At 34.6% G+C, this 26,952-nt stretch overlaps 1 protein-coding gene across 1 annotated transcript in view; it reads right to left on the bottom strand.

Annotated features, from left to right (window-relative positions):
• Positions 1 to 8,653: 8,653 nt before the first annotated feature.
• LOC118203767 (alpha-tocopherol transfer protein-like) overlaps positions 8,654 to 26,952 on the bottom strand; it is a 37,235-nt gene continuing 18,936 nt past the window's right edge. Inside the window, exons 3-5 of the mRNA XM_085826462.1 lie at positions 14,249 to 14,445; positions 10,336 to 10,446; positions 8,654 to 8,980 (exon numbers count right to left, since the gene is read on the bottom strand). Coding sequence (XP_085682588.1) covers positions 8,783 to 8,980; positions 10,336 to 10,446; positions 14,249 to 14,445 — 506 coding nt within the window. The 3' untranslated portion in view covers positions 8,654 to 8,782. The remainder of the gene's footprint in view (positions 8,981 to 10,335; positions 10,447 to 14,248; positions 14,446 to 26,952) is intronic.

Raw genomic sequence — 26,952 nt, 5'->3', positions numbered from 1 at the left:
AGTTCCACAACAATATCGCAAAATAATTTTAAATTGAGCCTTTTCGATACAAAGTTTCGCGCGCTGGAGATAAAAATGTTTTTTTTTTTTTTTTTTTTTTTTTTTTTTTTCTTTCAGTACAACGTTGCCATTACTCGCTTTGAAATCCTTGAGATTGTTAATCAAAAATTCGTTAAAGTTTTACAAAATATGAAATCGATAATAAAACAAATTCCAAACTCAGAGTTAGGCTTCCATATGCCCATATTCTCAGTAGGATTACGTCATTCAAAATTTGATGGCTCTAGGTACCACCGTGTTATCACAATGCGAGAACCATGCATACATTTATGCAGATTCTTCGTTATTTAATTTCTTTAAATAGGGGCAGGGCGGATATATTTGGTGGCAACAGTTTGAATAGTGAAACGGACATTCAAAGTGGTTCGACGCAAAAATCGCAAAACAAAACAAAAAAACCTAAAGCCCCTTTGGACTAATAATAGAATACGTTATGAAATAAGGGATCCTTAAATAAATTAAAATATTGAAGTCCCTCTTATTTGGGGCTCCGATTAAATTACGATTTCATTTCAAAACTGAGAAGTGCCGAAGCCCTCGGCTGAATTTTAATCTCTGATTCTTTCCCTTCAAGGTGATAGTTCTCGAGAGTTTTGCCGCAATCCAAATAAGTTTGTAGAGTCATTAGGATTTTTTTAAGCAGAAGAGGTGAAAAATGTGCAATGCCCTCGCCGGACCTCTAGAATACTCGTCAACTGTGCTTAAAATTACACCACAGAAAAGAGAGAAAAAGTACCTTATATACCGGTTTTTGATGACCCTGTTGCGAAATCCTGGTGGTGGCGAATTATCGTCTGCCACCATTTAATAGTTCGGACAAAATTGTAGTCATTAAGTTTTTTTTTACCTCCTTTCCTTTATTTTTTAAAAATTTTTTATTATTTTTTTTTTTTTTTTTATTTTTTTTTTTTTTTTGGAGCAGATACATGAAAAATTTGCAATACCCTCGCTGGGACTCGAACCCTGGATCTCTGGAAAACGCGGCAAGTATGCTTCCAATTACATCACGCAGGCATGCGGAAAGAAGGAAAAAAATATCTTACAAGCTAACATAAGTATTTAATAAAAATGGCGATGAAATGTTATTTTGTTTTTCGAAAAGGAAGAAAATTTAATACAGTGAACCTCTCAAAAAAACCTCACTAGTGGTTCGAAACCATTTGGTTTTCTTCGGAGATCGCCTCCTCCACTGAAGACCAAATGGTTTCAAACCGAAACAAACGGGTGTGTGATAAGCCTAACGATGCTACAGAGAGCGGTAGAATTTCTGAATAACTTGGTGCTGCTGTATTATTTCAAGCTTTTATTACTAATGTAATACTTCATAGAGATTCAAGGTAGTCCTTTCGAAGCATAAAAATAACTTCGTAATCGTAATATTATTGCGTATGTAGTGGTTGATTTGCTCGACTTTAAAGTCATGGTCAATAGCAGAATTTGTCACGTATTGCGATGCATTTCGAACCAAGTAATAACCACATGACATAGGGTTAAATTTATGATGTGATCACGGAAAGTAAAATACTGTCTGGCACAATTTGATCTGATCACGGAAAGTAAAATACTGTCTTGCACAATTTGATCTGATTTTCCTTCTTAACAGATGATTTCGTTGAAGAACCATTTCTCTTTTAGTTTCCTTTGCGGAAGATGGATTCGATATTTGCGTATTCCCTGAGGTACGCCGTGCAGCACAACCATTTTTTTTCAGTTGACACTGAAGTTGTTTTACGAAGCTGTTGTCGTTCACCTTCAGAGGAATGCTTGTATAGGTTTAGCCTCAGCAGGAATGACGTACTTTCGGTTTCAGGATTATATAGCATAGGATTTATTATACGTCATGCCTGTAAAAGCTCTTGGGCTATCCATGTTTTTCCAGCGTTGATCATATACATATGCTTCTAATCGCAAAACTGTTTTGAATAGCTCAAATATTTACGTTAAATCAGTTTTTAAATTAAAACTTCTATACTTTAACAATTACGAAATTTAACTTTGAGGTTATCAGATATTGTTACGGATTTTGTATTTAGGTTATTGTTGTATTTTGTATTTTTGGTAGAACTGTAATTAAAATTGTTTTATTTCCCCGTGAAATGCAGGGCGTGACGAGTTTTAAGAGAAATCTACGCCGAAAAAGTAAAAATACAGGAGCACACGCATTTAATAAATAGATATCTCGTAATTTATATTTAAATTGAATAAATGCAATTGTGTGTTAGCTGTAACTGTAATTCTACTCTTTTGCTTTCCAGAGACGTCGAGAAAATAGAAATTACCAGAATGTTCTCATGCATGATTAAAAAGCTTTAAAAAGCTAGTGAAAAACATCTCAGTTCAGTTGTTTACTAAGTGGTTGTTGTTTACTTAGCTGCTGTAATTTTGAGATAGGATTAGCTTCTCTGCGCTTTGGATTGCGTTCTATTTAAGGTTTTAGTAATTTAAAATATAACTACTGTTTATATTGCGTGATACTGAGATACTGTACGAATATCTTTGAGGAATAATCCAGCGTTTTGTTATATTTCTTGTGATTAGAATAAATTTTATTAACTTTTTATTGGACTTTTATTGGATCTCTTATGACCCGTACGCACTCAACAATATGTTTAATAAACCTGTGTATTTGTACATTATGAGTTGTATCAGAATCAGCAAACTTTGAGTAGATTAGCAGGTAGAAATTTCCGGTGAAAACAGACCATCCTAGTCAACAGTTTGACTTTTATGCAGAATGACGATTGATAAATCCCAGTAAAAATAATTTACTCTTCAAGAATAGCAGTGTCAAAGGCGCATAAAATAGTTGTCAGTTTGCAAGCGCCATGCGTGCGAAATCTCAGGAAAGCAACAGATTGCATTAAGAATGGAGTATAAAGAACGGCAAAATTCCTCCATATCCAGTCTTCACCAGGAAGTAAACTGCATCCGTTATACTTTGGTTGCCATATGTCATGCTAACCCTTGGTGTCCCCAAAATGGAAAAAATAAAAAATCTACGATGCAAATATGTACATCAATCATAGTAGCAACTATTCTGTGCATAAAAAAATTATGTACATAATGCACAAAATAATAAATAAATAATAAATAAAAGAGGGGAACAGTTCTATATCTCTCCTTCTACCGGGCCAAGTGACGAAATTTAACTTGCGTGTTTCTTGTCTCCAAATTGCGATTTAGGATGTATAACAGATATATAGCATATAGATATATAGGATATATATTGCCATAATTAAATAAACCAAACCGGCTCAGTAGAATGGAAAGGGAGGGATATGGAACTCTCTCTCTCTTTCATCTCCTCACTTTCTTTTTCAGCCCGAAGGACGTTAGCCCAGAAGGACTATTAATTTCGTTTTGGCATTTTGTGTCGAAAGGTTTAAAAGTCTGAATCATTTTCCAAATGGTTGCCACCAAGTATTATAATATATAGCATATAGATATATAAGCTATTTTGATACCCGATCCGACTTTTTCTGAAATGACATACAGATTTGTTTTCCCTATTTCGATTCTATCACTCAAATTATGCCTAAATATTAAATTTTGTAAGGTTGGTAAAAACCTTATCTTCAAAAATTTATGTTGGCGTACTTTTTTCAGTTTGCGCCAAGAATAATTCACTGGGCGAAATTCTTAATTTTTTAGTAACTTGCTTTCCTTTCCCTTTCATTGCGTACGAGCGCAAAACTGTTGCATCCTTAATTATTTCTAATAAGTTTCTTTATTTTATACTTCTTAATCACAGATGTTATTTTCAGATACGTAAAACACATTTGGTGCTAAAACAAAGATGCGAAATTTCAAAGATATATGTGAAGTTACAAATTGGTCCGTTTTCGATACATCTACTTTGTAAAACTGTTACAAGTTATAATTAAAATTTAAAAAAAAAAAAAAAAAAAAAAAAATTATAAAATATACTAAAAATACAAATTTAAAAATTAAATTAGGAAATAACTGCGAATTTTATTTGGAATAAATCTAAATTTCGAACCGTGAAAGAAAGAATCAAATAAGTTTTATAAAAAGGAGTTATTAATAAATATATACCAAATTAAATTGACACAGAGGAACTAAAATTATTTTAATACTTAATTTTACGATTTGTTACAAAACCTAGCAGTTTGGCATAATTTGACTCGTAGTATCGAAATGTAGAAAAAATCAATACGTCATTTCAGAAAGAGTCAGATTTTTCGTCAAAATAGCTTTGTTAGAACAATGTTACATATAAGTCAAATATATATGCTAAGTCGCGCTTTCGTGACATGAAAAACGCAAGTTCAGTTTCGTCAATCGGCTCAGCAGAGAGGCCTACCAGCGGCCGAGCGGTAAAGTCACTGAACACTGGTAGTTCGGTCCGAGGTTCGAATCCCGCGGACGGGCTGGCTGCATGGGCGTTTTCGTGGTTTTCCCCATGTGTAACGTGTATACGAGCCAGTTTCCCTTAAAAAGTCCACCACGAAGGCATCCCTTCCCTTAGGCAGATATCCCTAGTGTGCTTTGCCTTAATTAAATAAACCAAACCGGCTCAGTACAATGGAAAGGGAGGGATATGGAACACTCTCTCTCTTTCACCCCCTCACTTTCTTTGTTAGCCCAGAAGGACTATTAATTTCGTTTTGGCATTTTGTGTCCAAAGTTTTAAAAGTCTGAATCATTTTCCTAATGGTTGCCACCAAGTTTTATCACTTTGTATTATATTTAAAGAAATTAAATAATGAAGAATCTGCATAAATGTATGTATGTTTCTCGCATTGGGATAAAACAACGGTACCTAGAGCCATCAAATTTCCCTCCAGTAATTTCGAGAAGTCTTGGAGATTTCTCGGCGGTCGGATGAAAATTATATAAGGCCTGGGACAGCATCTGCTCTGAATTGTTACGAAGTTGTGCAAATGAACGAAATATTCATTTGCACTAAATTAATACAGCGTGTAAAATGCAATTTTAAACATGAATGTAGGAATGAATGCCTCCCAGAGGAATGGGAGGGAAAGCCTCTGGTATCTGATTCGCTGACGTCTATCACGTGTGCGGTCACGTACCCTAACCAGAGTGAATGCTGCTTGCAAAAGTTGCAATGAAACCAGGAATAATCAAAACAATTATTGGCATTTGTAATTATTGAAATATTAAATGTAGCAAGGAAGTAGGTTGAGATTGCAGTCAATTTATAGAAGTTCGTATTTGAAGTACCTGCGTAGTTTACCGTGTCCATGTCTTGGTGAAGAAATTATATTATTGAGCTTACTGATGAAAGTTTTAATATCTTTTAGAATGAACAAGACTTCTGCCCACCTCGGAAATCAGATTCCAAACATTAATGTCCTGAAAGAAGAAATATTCATTAGCCCCCAAGTTCCAAGACTCTTACGAGATAAAAACTTTCATAAAAAGTAAAAGAAGGATGACCCTGAAACCCCTATCTTGAAATGGTATATGGATTTTTCGGAATCAGTAAAGCAGAAGTTTACTGCCAATTGATTCAAAACTGTTGCACAGTTACCGCAGAATGCCCAATAGAATGTCTTCTACATACCCTCCACAACTTTATTTTTCAGAATTTAAGCTGTGAGTGACAAACAAACAGAAGTATTCCATCAAGGTTTCTGCAATTTTTAATAATGTAGTTCCACATTTCCGTTAGATATTTAGAAATTAAATGAAGCTTAAATATGTGATAAATTAAAGAGTATTAAACTCAGAAATTTGGTTTAAACGGGAGGCTGGTAATAATAAAATTAACATTTTGCACTCTATACTAACTTCCGAGTTAGATAAAAGTATTATATGAATGAAATTTCATAGATGCATTAGTTAGAGATACAGCTTACAAAATTAGAATACTTTATTCTTATTTTTATTTTTTGTCTGAAATTGCTTCACACCTGTCACACAGAAATATTACTTGCTACGAAAATTTTATTATCATTTTCGCGTTTAGGAAGATCGGTTTAATAAGAAAATGTCTGTCTTTATGGAAGAAAATGCTTAAATTGGTTCATTAGTGCAATTAATTAATAATTTTCTATTAATTTATAACTGCAGGTAGAGACATACTCCTTTTGGGCTTTAAAACTTTCACTAGCTCAGCAGGAGTCACATGACTGCCGCCACACCCCTGATAGGACAATGCTAGTCTTTTATCATCGCATCCTCACCCGCTAGTGAGATTTCAGAGACAATGCGTCTCATTGTTTTCTTATTTTGGCTGTATTTTATCTTAAGGTACCCACCTTTATGGTGGACCAATTTCATTATGTGTGAGGCACATCGTGGGATTCCGTGATAAGCTCTGGTAAAAGCGAAATTAATTCCCGCTGTAAACCAGAATACGCAAAAAAAGCATCAAAGCATCATACATACTCCTATATTCAAAACACTTGTGGAAATTGCCTTTTTTTTTAATGTGAAGCACTATTGTTTTGTCAGTTTCGAAGTAACATCTATCGAAACACGCAAGCTATCTTCAGCGCTCCTGGCATTGCTGGTAGCACTGGTAACATTTCTCGTTTGGCGTCAGCTGTAGACTGGCCGTCACATTCTTTCAGAAAGCTTGAATTAATTGTGTAAAGACGTTACCATCCAGTGTTTATAGTGGCCTATGTGGTCAGTACATCGGCGCTGCATGTAAATTAAGCATGCTAACAATAGCTTTATCTAGCTGTTGCCTTGTCGGAAAAATTTAGCTTGGACCCTTGGCGGCTGTCTAAGTCGATTATGCCCGGACCTTACCCTAGGCATAGCAGTCTTGATAAAAGAGAACAGTGGGTTCAAAGATTGATAAATTTGACAAATAAGATAGGTTGGATTTAGTTTTGATCAAAGATAACCAAACTTCTTTGTTCACGCGCCTTCTTTAAATCAAAATGTCGCGTCGTGTCGAATGATCCACAGAAACCTTAGCTCCGTTTACGCTACAACACGAACTCACGGATGATATCACATTATACGGTTTGTCTACAGAGAGTACCCAAATACCATCTAACAGCCGAGTTCAATAAGTGAAATGCTTTTTCTTTGGACATTTTGAAGAAAAAAAAAGATTGCAGTTTATATTGTTACAGTTTTTGTATTGAATTAGATATTTTTAAATAGAACTAATTAAAATTATTTTATATTACTGTGCAGTGGAACACGAGGCTTATTTAAAGAGAAAATTAAAAAGACAGGAGAGAGAACGGAGGATGGGGGCACTATCCCTTTACCAAACGGTTAATCAGTATAGCACCCCTTCAAAATACATAATGCCACCTGAAAGGTGTTCAACGTGCACGACAGGTTATACAAAATAACATGTTACAAAGTTACAGATTAATATTCAAGATACATTACTGGAGTAGATTACATTAGTAATACTTGTACAATACTTTATTGATAAACTCATACAATACTTTACTGGTTTTAATACTCATACAATACTGATTAATTGTAAATGGGACTGATTTTGTACAAATCGGTAAGTAATACCACTGCATAACACGTTGCAAAGTCTCAAGCTATTACGAATTAACACATCACATATGCATTATCGACACATTACTGGTATATTGCTGATGCAAATATGACTGATACACTACTGATTCAAGACTGATATAGTAATACTGATACACCGATAAAATACTTTACTCATATACGACTGTTACATTACTGATACAAATATGCATATACAATATTTAATTGTTACAATACTGATACAATACTTTACTGGTATTAATACTGACACAATACTGATTAATACTGGTACAATACTTTGCTGACGTAAGACTGTTATATTGCTGATACAAATTTGCATATAATCCATACGGAGCATACGTTTATGACAGCAGGAGAATTTACGCTGCCTGACATAAGCCCATGCCCAGGGCAGACAGTGTGTCCATTAAATTGACAATCTTTGTAATCAGATATCACTGCTTTATGATAAATTTGCAGAAGGCCTGCCTGTTGGTATTTAGCAGCTGAATGTGAAGATCAGTTGACAATGGACAAAGCAGTGCATTTAATAAATAGATATCTTGTAATTGTACGCGTTTGCTTTTCGGGAAAAACCGAGAAAATACCAGAATATTCTCATGCACATTTAAAAAGCTTATAAAAAGCGGGATCAAAACATCTCAATTCAGTTTTGTTTCGAAAACTGTTGTTGTTTACTGTAGCGAATTCGCGGTGGAATCGGATTAGCTTTCACTATTGTGAATTAGTTCTGTTGAACGTTTTGGTAGTTTAAAAGATAACCACTGCGATATATTGCAATATTGTGGGAATATCTGAAGAAATTTAAGCATTTTTTTTATTTGTTGTGATAAAAAAAAATTTATTCATTTTTCATCGGACTTGTGCTTTCAATTTATTACGAACACGTACACACGCAACAATATTAGGAGAAAGCGAATCTTCCAAGTCATTTGCGACACACCAAAAATTCTCTCCTCACGACTTGGGAGCCACATGTTTCGGGAAAATTAATGTATTATTATCTAGTACTTTTTTTCTGTATATTAGAGCATTTGAACAGAATGCAAATTAAAATTTAAATAGCTTGTGGAACATAAAGAACGTCGTTGCACGGGCATCAAATTATCACTACAAATAAGTTTCTTTTTTGTGTAGCATTTATTTTACAAAATACAAATTTTACATTATACAAAATTTGAGCTACATAATTATTCACAAAAATGGGGAATATTGGAAAGGAATTAAAAGCAATATATTAAATAGTTTCATCGATTACAAAATTGCTTCTGAAACCATATTGATTGAGTTTCTCAAAGTAAGGTTCTTGATTCAGAATGTAAGACTTGTATTCACAATCGTTGATCGGCTCGGCAGTTCCTCCGAGTTCTGCAGGAAGGACATCTGGACTAATATACTTTTGCAGAGATTTTATATCATCACCGTATACATGAAACTGAAATATAAAAATAACTATAATTTAGCTTTAATTGTGGCTTCATTATATTTTTTCAGGGGTAACTATAATTTCAGTAAACAACTATAATTCATATTTCTAATTTTATAATATCTGAATGCTATCTTACTAAAATTTAAACTGATGATTTAAATTTCGGAAATTTCCGAAATCAGGAATCGAAGGTCTGACTATTTCGATCTCAGACTTTAGACTGTATTTAATTTAGAGTTTAAAACTATGTAGTTTAAGCTATTATAATGAACAGTGATGATTTCTTAGCACAAACAAAATGAATAGAAAAGATATTGTTACGAAATGTTCAGGCGCGTTACGATAGCTTCCCCGCAAAGCAGGTTAGGGTTGCCATAAAATGGCATGGGAAGGCAAGGTTGCCACATTTGGCGACAAATTTGGCGATATGCCATAGATGGATGGAGAAACTTCTGGGACGAATTCTTACGGGCTTAGCCCAGAATGTTCTCGAACACAAGCCAAAAGCTATATAAACCCTGCTGGTACGCGGAGAGTTAGCCCGCGCGGAGTTAGTGTCTCGTCTAGCGAGTTGATAGTCGTCTAGTGCCGAGTTGATCGTCGGGTGCATCGAGAGAGTCTTTTAGTGTATCGCGAGTTAGTGCATCGTCGAGTTTCATCTTAGAGTGTGTTGAGCTCCGGAACGACTAAACCGAGGAGTCGGAAGCTGTATCGTCGAGAGCATCGCGAGTTGTAGCGTGGAGAGTCTCAAGAGTACGAGGACTTCCGAGAACGACCGAACAGAGTCGGGGGCTGTACTCTGGTGCTTTGCCGTGAAGCTGTCTTCACCGTTATAGTCTGATCGTCTAAAGGCTGTGTCGCCGATTGTTTCAGTGTGTTTATAGCAGTTCTTTGGAGACTGTAAACGTGTTATTGGAGCTGTCTTGAATAATAATGGCCAATAAAGTGTGTTTCGATATTTCATGAAGTGCATTTGTATTTGTTCTTTTTCTTCACTTTCATGTTTATAATTGTTATTAACACATGATTATTTCCATTTAGATATTTTATGTTTCATTTTTTTCCTTTGTTGAAATGTTCGTGGCCTGTTATGACTATGAGACGAACTTGTTTGGTTAGGCGGGTCGGGCTGCGCCCTCTACTGATACTGATACTTCATCAAGTGCGGTTGTTATTCACTCGAAATCCACGAACCCTTAACATTCGTAAGAAGAAGAAAAAGTAACAAGATTTATTGGGGTGAGGCCAATTAATTTAAGGAGACACCACAATTTTATTATATTATACAACATTTCTAAAAATATGGCATTTTTCAGTTATATATTTTTGTTACTGCAATATAAACAAATAAATTCGCTTACTCTTTCTCTTAATTTTTCAGATAAGAGAGATCGCAGAAAATGACAAAGATAATGCACACATAATGGCTCATTAATGACATGCAAGCCCTTTATTCTTCCAGGCCAACTTTCCTAAAAGCAAGAGATCAAATGTGATTAGAAATATAGTTCTGAATAACTTATACTAAACTAAATACGCAAAAAATAGCAGACAAATTGGTCACATTTGCCCAGTTATTGTCAAAATTGGTTCCAAAATATTACCTTTTCAACAAAATTTTACACTAATTTAATCGTTTTGGAACTTATATAAAAGTATGCAAAATATAATAATTTAATTGAACCTGCTTAATCAATATAAATTTTAAAAACTTTTTTTTATCAATATTATTTCTAAAAAGAAATCCTTAAATTTAGAGGAAAAAATAAAGAAAGAAAAGGTAGAATATTTCGCGTTGCTAGAATGAAAATTAAAATACTAAAAATAAATAGAGTCTCGTTTATTCGACGTAAAAGGGCAGGCAGAACGTCGGATAAGCTAAATAATCGTATAAGTGTCGGATAATAGGAGGTGTTGATAAAAAGCCTATGAAACGTCAAAGTATATGATAATTTTACGCATTAACTTTTACGGGGTACTTGTCAATCCCCTCCTACCGAAAGATTTAGTTAAATGTGATTTTTGAAGTGTAGAATTATCATGAAGGTAGGAAAGAGAAGAGAGCCCAGAGTTGGTTCTTCCGATTACTCCGAAGAAGCAATGTCACGCTCTGCTTGTTCACCAAAACATTCGCTTACCATGAATATCAAAAGGTGGACATGGTACATATATGGCTGCATCAACACATCCGTCCATCCAAACATGCATGCATACATACATACATTTCTGCACCTGATTCTGATAACAGAGCAGTATCTTCATGTTTTGAAATTGTTTTGAAACATCAAAATTTTGAATAAGTACATATTGCAATATTATATGAATGAGAAAAAATATATTCGCTTTAAAATATTTTGATATTTGGAACATATCATAAAAGCAGGAACTACGTCATTAAGGGCACTTAAAGAAATATACAAATTTTCATACTCATACCAGTTAGTTATAAAGAAATTGAGCTTTTTAGTGTTTTATATTTTTGCGATATTTTGACATTTTAAAGCTACCTTAAGGTATTTATCACTCTTTACACAAAACGTAAATAACAGTAGCTCCCTGGTATAGTTCATTTTCTGATTCATAGGTTGGCATACGGCGGCTCATTGGGGGCAAAAACATTGCCAATGTCCGCAACAGGAAGATCGTCTGCATCATGAAGCGTTGTAGCATTATTTAGCAACAAAACAGCTTTCCTGGATAGATAAGTTTTTGTTTAAAAACTTCTCTATTGAAGGCATGAAATCCTTAACGAATCAGTCCATAAAAATTACACTCCTTATCCATCGCTTTCCCGACTATAAGATTTTACGGGAAGAGCATTTTTTAAGCTGTTTTACAGGCTCTAGGATTTTGAGACTTTATAATCACAATAGCGTCCCTTTTGACGTTTTTCTACAGCACTATTTCATACAAAAATTGTCAAATTTGCGTGCAGTAATGCTGTAGAAGAACTAGTCGTATTGCCAGGGGCTGCCGTTTCGGCTCTGGATGCAAGACTCTTACTTGGTAATAGTATTTTGTAATCAACCCTTGACTAATCACAGTGAAATATCTAATCATCTACGTCAATTAATTGCGGAAATGTGTTCGTGAATGCTTTTATTTCTTCATCATTTATGATGGTTTTTCACCGCAAACAATTTACATACCGATCAAGCCAACAGACACTTGCTGTGAAATCTGGGGGGGGGGGAGGAACCTAGGACTTTTCACCGTCGTCATTTCTCCGTGGCCGTTTCACCCTGGCCGGGATGTTTCGCCGTCAAGACATCTTTTTCTTTACACGATCATGTTATATCTTGCCTATTGTATTAAGTTGATTTAGTTTAATAATTCTGTTTAGTTTAATAATTTAATTTAATTTAATAAGAATTTTATATAAAACGTATTGAGCAATTTTGTACAAATACAACATTACGCATGAAATATTAATTTTAAGAGAGTAATGTGCTGACAAGCTTAGAAGATTACAAAATAATTCCGTTTCCAACTCTGATTTCTTAAAAATGTCAATTTCCTGCTTGCAGAGTGATTTCTCTGAACTAGTCAATTAAAATTTCAAGAAATTTTGTCAAATCATGTAAATATTGTACCCACATAATTTTAAAGTCGATATTATAACTTCTGTTTTATCAGAAGTTTAGCCCCAGTTCTCTTTGATACTGACATAATTTTCCAACTAACTACGTGTAATTTCTTTATATCTCATAAACAACTATATACATTACAAGCAACCTGTATTAAGTACACAAAAAGTAAACAGAATTGTATTAAACTAAATAAAGTTAATACGAGCATAATACGGCAAGATATAATACAGTTATGCAAAGGAAAATATGTCTGGCGGCGAAACGGCCACTGTGAAATGGCGACAGCGAAAAGTCTTAGACCCTTGAGAACCACTTGTTGGATGATAGAAAATTCTCTCCTAGTGTTTCGCGAATTAATAAAAAAGCTTTAGAAATTGAAACACTTTTTATTTTTATAGCTTGAAACCATTCTAAAAAAGCAATTTAAACGTCTCTCAATTTTATGTCTTTTTTTTTTTTTTTTTCTGCTTACTTGAGATACTTGCATTTTTTATTAGTTCTTCATTAATTATAATTCCTTACTCAAGTAAACTGCACAGTGCTGAAAATTCCCTGTTAAAATGTAGTTTTACTCTAGCTCCGATTGGCAATGCCACTGAAATCTTCTAACAATTCATCTTTCTTTCTGTGTTTTGTAAATTTCCACTTTTAAACATCATAGCAGTGTTTATCAAATTACACATATACGCAGACCCATGAATTATCACAGGCGATAAATCGATCCACATGCACTGCACTTTAATCCTTTGCGGCACAGTGTGTCCGGTCTGCACACCTTAAAATTTCCTTCTGTATGCACAGAAAGCTTGAACGAAAAAGGATTTAGAAGTTACTATAGCTTACTCTGAACCTTCTTTATTTATAGTATATGGCACCTCAACACAAACCAGCCCATTTTAGCCATGTTCAGTTTTTTAAGACCCTCATTTTTCAAAGAAATCTTCCAGATTTTTTTTAGGATACAAAAGGAATTGTTTGAAAAGAAATTTATATGTTATTTTTTGGCGGTATGCTAATCTCTTTATTCTATATTAGTTTTAAATTTTTACCTTGAAATATTGCCTAAAATCAAATGGCGAACCCTAGGTGTGCCCAAACCGGGCTCACCGATAATCTAGGATAACTGAGAGTCTGTATTCTTTGTTTCTCCGCATCTCATCGGTCACTTCATTGACAACACTGCTCGTTTCAGCACTCTTTTCGAAGCTCTATTCAACCAGTGTGCCCACTTTGGGCACACCCACATAATTAAAAGGATAAGTGCTATCTTCCCAAAATTTTTTCTTGTGTACTCCTCTAGGCCTAATTAGACTGCCTACCTTTTTTTTTTTTTTTTTTTTTAATCAAAACTCCCATTTTAAAAGGTAGCGTGCCGGAAAGGGTTAATGACACACTGCACTTTAATTAACGTTAGTCAGAGTATAGATCTCGAGTGCAACTCCCCCCCCCCGAAAAAAAAAGACTATATTCACAAGTTCACAACATTCTGTTCTTCTTGCCGCTTGATGATTTTTTTGTGTGTGATGGTATGTCTGATAATACGAATATCGGATAAGCGAAAGTCGGATAAACGAGACTCTACTGTCATTGTGGAACTAAGATACAAATATCAGTTTTCATTGAGTACATCACTGTAGGAAAGTATACTGTTTTAAAAATGGTTTAATTCTATTTTTTTTCTTACCTGTATATAACTGGCAAATACCTTTATACGTTTTATGGATGCAAGTTGACCTAATTGTAGCAAACTACAACCTTTCAGATCCAAAATAGCATGAGCTCCATAAATTTGCGCAGACTCTTGTCGTATATCGATTTCAGAAATGATTAACGTCAAAGCCATAAAATGATCAAGTGTGCATTTTTCTGAGTCTAAATGGGCTGAAAAATTATAAAAAAAAATACATATATATATTACCGAAGTTTGTATATAATGCCTAAAACTAGCCGGCATTGTATGAAGCGATTCATATTTCACACATTTACTAGGCATTCTATAGAATTTCAAGTGACAAACTGGCTAAGTATGAAACACATTTCTAATTCGTTTCCAAGAACCAAGCTACTTACCAGAAATTAATAAATTATGTAAACAGAGCTTAAATTGCGCCGATACTACTCGGTTTTCCAGATAAATCATAATTTCAGCCGGAGCCCTAAATAAAAGGGCTCTGCACTTCTTTTATGTAAGAGAACCACAATTTTAGCACATAAAATTGGGTTTTAATAATGAACGTGCCTTAAAAATCAATTTTAATTTCTAAACGCAGGCCTGTCTTTCCCTCGCAATCAAGCCTTGCACAGAGGTTGAGACTTTTAAGGAAAGAAAAGCCCCCCCCCCAGTCATATGTCAAAGGCTTATTCTCCAGGATACGCATTGAATTTATGTGGGCGGGTAAATTTTGTATTCCCCCCCCCAAAGAACTAAAAGTAATACCCTGTTGTGAACGTTCCACGCTAATGACTTCCTAATGCTGAACTACTGTAAACTTTCTGAATGATGTAACCAAACGGGAGGGGACCACTGCTATCACTGCACAGAGAAATCTTACGTTTATTCTCACGCTGTATTCAGGAAAATTTATTCAGGAAAACTTTCTCCTTGACGGCTAGAATTATATCGACAGGGCATCGCGATCAGAAAGTCTTGAACTCCTCCCTCTTATTTTCAAAGCTAAACTTTTCCGTTAAATTTCTCTCCATATCCTCATACTGTTTCTAGAATTCTCACTATTCTCCTTAGTGCAGCTTTAATCGTTTTATGTTTTTTCTTGGTGGGCTTCAAACAACGAGGGACAAACATCCCTTGGAGTAGTACATTATGCGTACAATCAGGGCTTAAACTCAGATGGAGATCGGCTGAGATGCTTCTTAGCATCTAAGGGAAATTGTAATTCCAGCCGATGCCCCAAATAAGACGAGGTCCGATACTTTTTTTTCTATTTAACTGTTTAAAATTAATTTAATAATTTATTAGATTTCTCTTTATATCCTTACATTTTTCTTAATTATAATTAATTAATTAATCAATTAAATTAATATTAATCGGAATTTAAATTTATTATTTAATTATTTTTATTTTTAGCTATTTTATTCATTTTTTTTTTTTTTTTTTTTTTTTTTTTTCCCTTCCTCACAGTCTTCCATAGGGCTCCGGCACTTCTAATTTTAGAAATTAAGCCCTAGATGTAAAAAGGCCGAAATGACTACTAAGAAGAAATCACGGGACTACTGGCTGCTAAATTGCTAGGGTGTGACGTTTGTGGAAAAAAAAAAAAAAAAAAATTACATTCATTTATCCTATTAAAGAAAGCGTCAGTACAATGTAGTATTACGTCACGAACGCTGAGTTATTTCCCGTACTTCATTAAAACTTATTTGAGTACTAGGCATGGACGACGTGACAGAATGTTAAAAGAACTTTCAAACAAACACAAAAACGTTACACGTAATGATATTGAACTGTACAACCACTTTTGTAAGCCCTGTCAGAAAAAAGCATAAAGGTATCAGGACTGCTAATCTGCTTAGGGAACTTCTAATCTGCTTAGGGAACATCTAATGTCCTGAATGGGAGCACGGAGCTTACTCAAGCTATGCTCGTGTATGTGTGGAATGGACGACACAAGCAAGAAGGGTTAACCTTACACTTTATTCTCCACGATATTACAGTTGCTCCCGCACTTCGGGATGCAAAGACACTTGTGGTCTGAAAGTAAAAAATATAAGAACTACTAACTAACTAATTTTAAATAAGATGTAACTTTGAATACTTTACACAGATGACTAACACTAAGGTTAGCCTTTCAGATTATTACGTATGTAGAACGCAAACTGCGGAAAACTACAATACGTCTTAGATATCAAGAGGACTAAACCTCTGGCCTTAAAGGCGGACAGAAACTCATTGAAAGCACGCGTGAAAGTAAGTGGAAAGAGGGTTCACTCTCTCCCTAACCTGTTCTTGGTGAAAAGCTACAACTTAAATACTTAAGCCAAAGAATCTCTAAAAAGAAGTAAAGGTTCCGCGGAGCAAATGTGGCTCCGTCAGACCGAAGAGACACATTATGTATATCCCTGAAACTTACTTTAAAGGGGCAAACCATTCCAAAGCTATCCACCCTCCGCAAGGAGGTTAGAATAGATGGAGATGGCGTCTCTGCTAATGCATTACGAAGAAAGTGAAGCCAGGGTGAAGGAAATAAGCCACGCCACGTGAGGGCAAGAAAACGATTACCTTACTAAGCGAAGTGAGGTAAAACGCCAGCTGGTTTCAAGTTCTCAGTGGGTTTTCTGATTTTGTATGCGTAGATCTAAAAGACACTGAATTGTTACAGCGAAATAATGTCTACATTTCCGACTTCATGCCCATGTAAAAGAATGTTTTAGAACCTGCATACACAAGTAGAATAATCGAAACTTGTGTTTCAATGGCCTTCAAGAAAGAGTCTGAGTATTTTCTTATTGTAAAGTACACGAAGAAACATATATAGTTCTCAGATTTACCTTTTCATAATAATAATAAAAGCGATATTCGTAATTAACTTATATGTGATAACAAAACGATAAGTAAACATGGGGAGGTGGAGTGGCTAGCTCTCCATGGGAAAGAAAACAGTTTACTTTAATGTCTGATCATAATTACTTTACAGGTCTTACCTTTTAGGTGTTTAACTACATTTTATTTTGTGCTCAAGAAGATATATAATAACTAAATTTGATTTTTAGTCACATTTGTTGTGTGAGTTTTAAAATAACAACTTAAAGTTTACATATTTCTATCATTGTTTATTCAAATTAAGTTTTTTCGTAATATAAGTAATATTTATAACATGAAAAAGTTGAGAATTATATATACATAGAATAAGTAAATTATAATCAAATAATAGTTTGAGTACATAGTTACTGTTCTGTGTTCACAATACTTTAATTGCTAGCATTCATTAATTACATAATGCAATTACATAATGTAGAAATTATTGCAATTACATAAAGTAGAAATTATTGCAATTACATAATCTAGAAATAAAATGAAATGGCGAGAAAAGTAAGGGAAACAGGACGTGAAGAATCTGCGATCTTTTACGACTACCAGGAACAAGATTGGGTGTGGTTAGAGCACGTCAATCTTTCTAAGCCACGACTACTAAGGGCATGCTTCCCCCCTTTTTTGGCTTCACTTGCACTGCGTGGAGGGCATCTCCATGAGTTCTAACCTCCTTGGTATCACATAACTCTTTTTAATTATTAAATGTAATATGTTGTATAGTGATGAGATTCTGAAAGCCACAGTTTTTTCCGAATAGGATTTAATATATCTCATTAAAGTCCTTTTAACTGCATTTCGCACATTTTTTTCACGGTAATTCTTGTACAAACATCTTTACTTTGGTAAAACGGTAAAAACACAAAATTTATGAACTTAATTTTGGGTACAAATAACGTAAAATTAAATAAGCTTGATAGTACGTGATGCTTTGAAATAAATAACGTAAAATGGAACAAGATCTGATAATTTGTTTTTAATTTAATGAACATTTTCAGGCAATGATTTTCAAAACTATAATAACATTACAAAACGATTATTTATTTGATTATAGCATCATTAAATTATTAACATTAAAGTAGATTATTTATTTTAGTAATTTATAAATTTGCAGCATAAAATTTTCTGAGTGTAATGAAGGGAAAAAAAAAGATAAAATAAAATCTAGAAGCACACAGATTTTACATTACGCCCAAAATGAACCTTTTTTTAAAGTTTTTTGCGTTATCTATATTTATTGAATGTCATGTTCTTCCACATACAGCATATCTTTAGAATTTCCGCACTGTAGATAAAATTATTTTCCGTACAGTGCTCGCTTTGAACTATTTGAGTTTGTTAATAAAAATTCGTTAAAGTTTTACAAAATATTAAATAGATTAAAACAAATTTGAAATTCCAGATGGGTGGAGGATTTTGGCTGCCCTGGTCCGGGAACTTAAGCCCACTACAGGTCCACTCCCCCTTTGGGCACGTCGTAACGGCCCACTGCGACGGGCTGGCTCATGCGACTGGCAGGAGGAATTGACGACCAGTGCTACCTGGTGTGGTATCCAGGTGGTGCGCTGCTCCCTTGGAAGCGCAATAGTGGAGGTTGAACCTCCACGAAGTGCCCAAAGGGGGAGTGCATCCGTAGTGTGATTTAGTTCACGGGGCGGGGCAGCCAAGATTGTTGCCCATGTTCGAGTGGAGGATTACATTATTCAAAATTTGATGGCTCTAGGTACTGTCGTTTTTGCCACAGTGCGTGAAACATACATGCATTCATGCAGATTCTTCTTTATTTAATTTCTTTACATAAAATATAGGACGATAATATTTGGTAACAAGTTACAAGGAGATACAGACATTTATAGTAAAACAGCGCAAAATGCCGCTTCGACACTAACAGCCTTTCTAGGCTACCTCCCCTTTGGGCTAATAAATTAAATTAACAAAAAATAAAAAAAAAAAAAATAAAAACTTATGCAGAACTAAAAATAAATTAAAAAAAATAATCACTATAAAATACAAGCAAAATTAATTATTACAGTTAAATACAATTTTAATATTAGAATTAAATGTATAAAAATTTTTAAGAAGACAAATGTCTTTATCACTATGATGTATTATGAAATATAATTGAAATAAAATTTCTTTATAGAAATTGTGCTATAATACTCATCTATAATTTTAAAAAACAGCACTATTTAGAATTTTAAACAAAACTTTCTAAAATCCGGTTTTAATATTTTAGTATTTTTTCCTTATTTACACCAATAAAAAGCATAAAAATTGCAAGAGAAAATTGCTTGTTTGAAATTTTCTATTAGTTCAGATTTAAAATATTATTTTCTAAAAGAAGTAGTTACTAATTTCCTTACAGCATAGCTAAAAAAATATCCAGTCCTGAAAGCATGCAGTAGCTTTATATTTCTTTGGAACGTTAATTATGCTTGATAAATATGCTAAATTTTTAAAAATCAATCTCAATTTCAAAGATAAAAATATATAGAAATTCTAATTTACGAAATGAAGCGCTAGAACCAGCTTTTTCTTGACAAATTATACACGCTGCAAAAGACAACCAATGTTAAATTTCTGCAAGTCGTCCCTACTCCTCCGGATGTGTTCAAGGTGACAGCCGGCAACGCCTCAGACGAGGGAGAAAACACGTTTGGGTTAGTCTATTTCTTATAAGGTCCATGTATATTGCTCTTGACGTCGAAAAAATTACTCAAGCCACAATTAGTCTTGAACATTATGTAAACACTAACACCTGTGGATTAAGAAAATTAAAGTGTATAGTTTTATTATTATTATTATTATTATTATTATTATTGAGCTGAAAAGAAATAGAACTAGTGAATCTAGTGTTTTCTTATTTCAGTACTTGCATTCCTTTGATTTTGAAAGTTAACATTAAAAGTTATATGTGAATGAATTGAATATATTCGTTGTGAATAAGATAAATTCTTTCTGTTTGATGAGTATTTCTTGTGTAGACGGTACATTAAAGTACAGTTAGTAAATGTGTTATATTAATACAGTTAGTAAATGTGAAATTTAACACACCACATCCGTACGAATGCAAAGTTCACTTTCAATAACATTCTGCATTGGATATTCTTACAGAACATCTTTTTCATCTATACCGCAATAAAAAGTACTGACTTCTATTTACATATGTCATTGGTGTAAATATTTTTCTCATATGCATAATTTTATGTAAAGATAGAATGTGGGCTCAGATGTTTATCACATATTTCTTTCTTCATCTTATTTTCCGCTTATTAAGTAAAATTTAACATGGATATTTTTGCGGAGTATCCAACATGTGTTTGTATTGATTTCAAATTCTTTCAACCCCATAGTGAAATCTTCACAATTGCTTATATTTGATCTAACTTCACAATGAAAATTTCGCTAAGAAATAGAAGATGCTTTAGTTATTTCGCACAGAAAATTCCGAGGCAAAATATTTTCAACCATCTTTCTTAAATCTTAAAGCGCGCGAAAGGCATGGACCTTATAAAAAATAGACCAACCCAAATGGTTTTTCTCCCTCGTCTAACGTGTTCCCGGCTGCCACCTTGATCACAAAGGTAGGAGTAGGGACGACTTGCAGAAATTTAACAGTGGTTGCCTATTGCAGCCTGTAGAAAAAGCTGGTTGTAGCGCCTCATTTCAAAAATTAGAATTTCTCCATATTTTTATTTTTGAAACTGAGATTTATTTTTAGAAATTTAGCATATTTATCAAGCATAACTAATGTTCCAAATAATTATAAAACTACTGCATGCTTTTAGGGCTGGATATTTTTTTAGCTTTACCTATGCTGTAAGGTGTAATTAAAAAAAAATCAGATCTTTTTTTAATTTTACCTTATTTATTTCAAAGCATAACGTACTATCAATCTTATTTAATTTTACGCAAAATCAAGTTCATAAATTTTGTGCTTAGAGTTTTTAATGTTTTACCAAAGTAAAGATGTTTGTATAAGAATTACGCGTGAAAAAAATGCACGAAATGCAGTAAAAAACTGCTGTAATGAGATATATTAAATCCTATTTGAAAAAACTGTGACTTTCATAATCTCATCACTATATAACCTATCACATTGAATAATTAAAAACAGTTATGTGATACAAACGCCGTAGGTTTCAGTGTTAAAATAAACCAGATCGTCCCTACTCTTTCTTGTGGACATGTCGGTGTCGCACGCCCCGCCTACTGGGTCAGTCTATCTCTCACAAGGTCCATGATGACATATCGGTGCCCACTGGGTTGGTCTATCTCTTATAATTGTTTATGGTAAGGACGTGTTGATCATACTCGTGACTTGTTGGCCGTAGACGCCTGTAATTTCGTTCTTGTTAGCATGTTTCGTTGGATTAAAACTCTCAAATGACACAATATCCTGTACATAATTTCGGACTCAGACATGTAAACAACCAAGCCCGTAATTCGTTACATCCACAATTGGGGAGGTAACGAAGTCTAGGAATGCGAGTTCCGTGGGATAGTCTAAGCTGTCATCACTTTACCGCGCAGACCAATGGGCGCAGCGGATATCTTGAAAACCAAGCTACTATCTGCTATACGTGTTAAAAAATGGTATCTTACACCAGTTACGTTTTTAATTATGACAAACGTGGTGACGAAAAGAAACAGATAGAAATTCAATTATTGATGCAGAGAGAAAAATATTCCAGTGTTCCTCCACTGTCCAAGAAAAGGTCAACATTTCATCATTAATTTCTGAAAAACGCTGCTGTGTACAGGCCAGAGAATCTACACTCAAAATTTGTTTTCGCTGCTCTTCGCGAACTTCCTACAGACCGCTAGATGGCGCTAATCTTTTGTTATACTCAAGGATGTTAGAGTACATGGACATGGCGTCCCTGATATTGGAGTACAAAGAAAGTGAAGCAGGGGGAAGGAAATAAGCCACGCCACGTGAGGGCAAGAAAACGATTACCTCACTAAGGGAAGTGAGGTAAATCGCCAGCTGGTTTCAAGTTCTTAGTGTGTTTCCTGATTTTGTATGCGTAGATGTGAAAGGCCTAAAAGGCACAGAATTGTTTCAGCGAAATAATGTCTACATTTCTGACTTCATGTCCATGTAAAAGAATGTTTTGAAACGTGCATAAACAAGTAGAATAATCGAAATGTATGTTTCAATGGCCTTCAAGAAAGAGTTTGAGTATTTTCTTTGTGTAAAGTACTTACCTTTTCATAGTAATAATAAAACTGATATTCCTAATTAACTTATATGAGATGGCAAAACCATCAGTAAACAAGTGGAGGGGGCGTGGCTAGCTCTCCATGGAAAGGAAAACAGTTTACTTTAATGTCTGATCATAATTACATTACAGGTTTTACCTTTTATGTGTTTAACTACATTTTAATTTGTGCTCAAGTAAATATATAATAACTGGATTTGATTTTTAGTCAAATTTGTTGTGTGAGTTTTAAAATAACAACGTAAAATTTACATATTTCTATCATTGTTTATTCAAATTAAGTTTTTTTTCGAAACATAAGTAATATTTATAACATGAAAAATTTGAGAATTATATATACTTAGAAAAAGTAAATTATAATCAAGTTATAGTTTGAGTACATCGTTACTGTTCTGTGTTCACAATACTTTTAATGCTAGCATTCATTAATTACAGCATGCAATTACATAATGTAGAAATTATTGCGATTATATAAATTAGAAATTATATTAATTGCATAATGTAGAAATAAAATGAAATGGCGAGAAAAGTAAAGGAAAGAGGTCTTGAAAGCCACGACTACTAAGGGCATGCTTTCCCCCTTTTTTGGCTTCACTTGGACTGCGTGCAGGGCATCTCCATGTATTCTAACCTCCTTGGTTATACTTGTATTTTTACAATACCCAGAAGTCAAGGAGGTTAGAATTTTTAGGTAGATGTAGGATTTAACTGGTAAGGAAAACAGTCTTTTCTTTGAAATTAAATATGAACTAAAATCAATACCTGCATTAGCAGGTGGAAAAGTGAAAAAATACGTACAAAATCTTGAGTAACGTGTTGAAGAAAGTAAATACTGCTGTAATAAAAACATTGAATAAACAGTAATAAAAATTCTTGACTAATAAAATGTTTACGCTCTGTACATTACCAGTTAAATAATTTTCTGAATTTACCAGTTGCCATTATGGTGGATAGTCTAGTTATGTGATACCTCTGTTCAGTAATGTAATCCTAACTTCCTAATTTCTTTAATACCATCCTTATCATGATTATCACAGCTAGTGAAAAAAATATGTTAAAGCTTGAGTATTTCTATACCTATAGGCTGGATTTTTAAATCATTTTAAATAACTGGATTTCTGATGAACCATCGTGCACTAGTTATAATTCTTAAAGCCTTATTTTGAAATTTTTGTGGTATGGAACGATTAGTGTGTGCGGCGGATGGCCAGGCAGGCGCACTCCTTCCTTGTTGGTTTAATTTAAATATTACATTGGAGTATTTCGCTTCAATCTACAATTTTTTATTTGATTACATAAAATAAAACATAACAAAAAAAAAAAAAAATACGAAAAACATAACAAAAAACATACATAAAATAAAACGTTTACATAAAACAAAACGTTTACATATAATACGGTTAAATACAATTTTAATATTAGAATTTAATGTATAAAACTTTTAAGGAGTCAAAAGTGTTTATCACTATGATGTATTATGAAATATAATTGAAATAAAATTCCTTTATAGAAATTGTGCTATAATACTCATCTATCATTTTAAAAAAGCAGCACAATTTAGACTTTTAAACAAAACTTTCAAAAACTCGTTTTTATATATCTTAGTATTTTTTACATATTTACACCAATAAAAAGCATAAAAATTGCTTGTTTGAAATTTTCTATTAGTTCAGATTTAAAATATTATTTTCTAAAAGAAGTAGTTACTAATTTCCTTACAGCATAGCTAAAAAAATATCCAGTCCTGAAAGCATGCAGTAGCTTTATATTTCTTTGGAACGTTAATTATGCTTGATAAATATGCTAAATTTTTAAAAATCAATCTCAATTTCAAAGATAAAAATATATAGAAATTCTAATTTGTGAAATGAAGCGCTAGAACCAGCTTTTTCTTGACAAATTATACACGCTGCAAAAGACAACCAATGTTAAATTTCTGCAAGTCGTCCCTGCTCCTCCGGATGTGATCAAGGTGATAGCTGGGAACGCCTCAAACGAGGGAGAAAACCCATTTGGGTTAGTCTATTTCTTATAAGGTCCATGACTGAATCTGTGGGCGTATTCCTGTTGAGAAGGAAACTATGAGAGTAACTAACGTATAATTCAAAATAAGTACTCTATTTTTTTCACTATGAAAGATCTGATTGTCATTGATTCGCGTCATGGACGCCAACAGTGATGGACGTTCGAGCTCTGAGCTCCGACATGCGAAAAAGGATACCACGAATACGGCGCCGCCAGCAGGCAATCACTCGACTTCGCAACCTTTGCAAGTTCTTACAGACATGGAAATTACTAACTCTACTCCTCCTGCAGCTCAAGAACTCTCAAAAAGTGCACTTCAAATATACGCGCTAAAGACCCGACACACTGATCTTCTCTTCGATATTCAGCGTCTGCAGAGATCTGAAACACCCAACAAGGACCTGATGATGAAACAACTACAGGATGAGGGTGAGAAAATTTTATTTTCCTTACACGCACTCTGTACCCGCCTCAACATTAACCTCTTCACTTTACCAGCTACTGAAGACGAATTCATAAAGGAATTCCAAAAAACCACCAAAACCTCTGAACCTGAAAATAGTAATCCAAAAACTACCTCACCCTCATCCTCAAACCCACCCAAAGAAACTTCTCAAAATGATTCCAAAAAAAGATCCAGGCCAGTCGACAGCGACGGCTTTGCAATCCCCCCTAAACATTTGATTGCAAAGAAACCACCCAACACAAAAGAAAACTCTAACAACATTACAATTACAAACTCTTACACTAACATACAAAACGTCACAGAAACCACAGAAAACGTAACGCAGCAGCCGGCTGAAACTACAACACCCAAAACTCAGACACCACCACCCATCTTCATTAAACCGCGAGCTGATTGGTTCTTTTTACTGAATCAGCTACGCAGACACGCAACGACTGTCCAATCCAAACAAGACATCGAATTTCTACGACTCACTACCACTAATGAAACAGACTATCGGACAGTCGTCAGATTTCTCACAGAAAACAACATTCAATTTAAGTCTCACACACTAAAATCTGACAGACCACTCAAAGTGGTCATTAGGGGATTACCCTCCAACACTCCGATCAACGTTGTGCAGACTGCGGTCGAAGTACTTGGTTTTAAAATCCATAAGATATCACAGCTGAAGAAATTCAAGACAAAAATGCCAATGCCACTCTTCTACCTCCAGATACATAACAGCCTCAAAGCTTCAGAAATATATTCAGTTACTGAACTCCTTGGCACAGAAGTGGTGATGGAACACTTCAAAGGGCAGAAAGGTCCCTCGCAATGCTGGCGTTGCCAGGGATTCTTTCATTCTTCGGAGGTCTGTACGTTACCTCAACGATGTGTCAGATGCGCTGGTCCGCATCAGGCGAAGGAATGCACCAAGCCCTTCGAGGAACCCAACAAATGTGCTAACTGTTCTGGAAGCCACGCAGCAAACTGGAGATCCTGTCCAAGATTGCCTGGATCAAAAAATCGTCAACCACCAAAGCCAAGTACAAAACCCAGTCAGACCGTTGGCAACACGAACAAATTTAGTATACAACATAACTCATTTCCAACACTGCCGGCTGCACACACTCCCAGTGCAAATAATACTCGTCCTGGAGTATCCTACTCTGCTGCCCTTACGGGTATGCAACAGACTGCACCCCCACTTATTCCAAATTTATCGGTCCCCTTAGGAGCAAATCCGACTCTAAATTGTACCGAGATCCTTTTGGCTATAATCCAAATTTCTAATCAGCCTGGCATTGACCAGAGCAAATTACTTCTGGCATTCAAAAACGCCTTACCGCAGCTCAGAGTGGCTCCATCTGGTGCTGACGCGGCCTACTATATCTTTGAGAGTTATATTACTCTCCAATTCTCTGATTCCCACATTCATTAAAATTCAATACCTTGAAAGGGTTGAAAAATCTAAAACTATGCACCTGGAATGCAAATGGCATTCTTTGCAAATTCCATGAGTTTAGAGACTATGTAGAAGAGAAGGATTTTGATATCATTTTTGTCCAAGAGACCAAACTCCAGCCAGGGAGAGCTCCCAAGCTTGTAAATTATGCACTTTATAAAAATGACAGGCAAGCTTCGAATACACGTGATGTTTATCATGGTGGCACTTGTATCTACATAAAAAATTCAATCCCGCATCGCAGAATTGACACTCCAAATATGAGCAAACTTGAAGCAACAATTATCGAAATTTCTATTCAAAATTCACCATCCCTAGTCCTGATCTCTGCCTATCTTCCACCAGGTGGAAACATTCCTGTGGTCGATTTTAATAAACTGCTCAATTTTTCAAATAATCTTATCATAGCTGGTGATTTAAATTGTCACCACCAGCATTGGCGTTGCCATAGATCAAACCCTGCTGGTCGTGGCCTCCTAAAATGGGCTCAGTGCGCCCAAATTAAAATCATTGCGCCGGATTCCCCCACTAGATATGGTTCACGGGGTGCCCCCTCTTTTATAGATTTGGCACTCTTTAGAAACATCCCTTTTGGATATCAAGTGACTGTTGAAAATTGTTTATCATCAGATCACAACCCCGTAACCATTGACCTTAGCTGTACTATTTTTACTCAAAA

The sequence above is a fragment of the Stegodyphus dumicola genome, chromosome 11 (assembly GCF_044657685.1).
Source record: "Stegodyphus dumicola isolate Sdum_Otavi_A_Nest chromosome 11, ASM4465768v1".
NCBI lineage: Eukaryota > Metazoa > Arthropoda > Arachnida > Araneae > Eresidae > Stegodyphus > Stegodyphus dumicola.
This window is presented reverse-complemented; position numbering and strand designations above follow the sequence as displayed.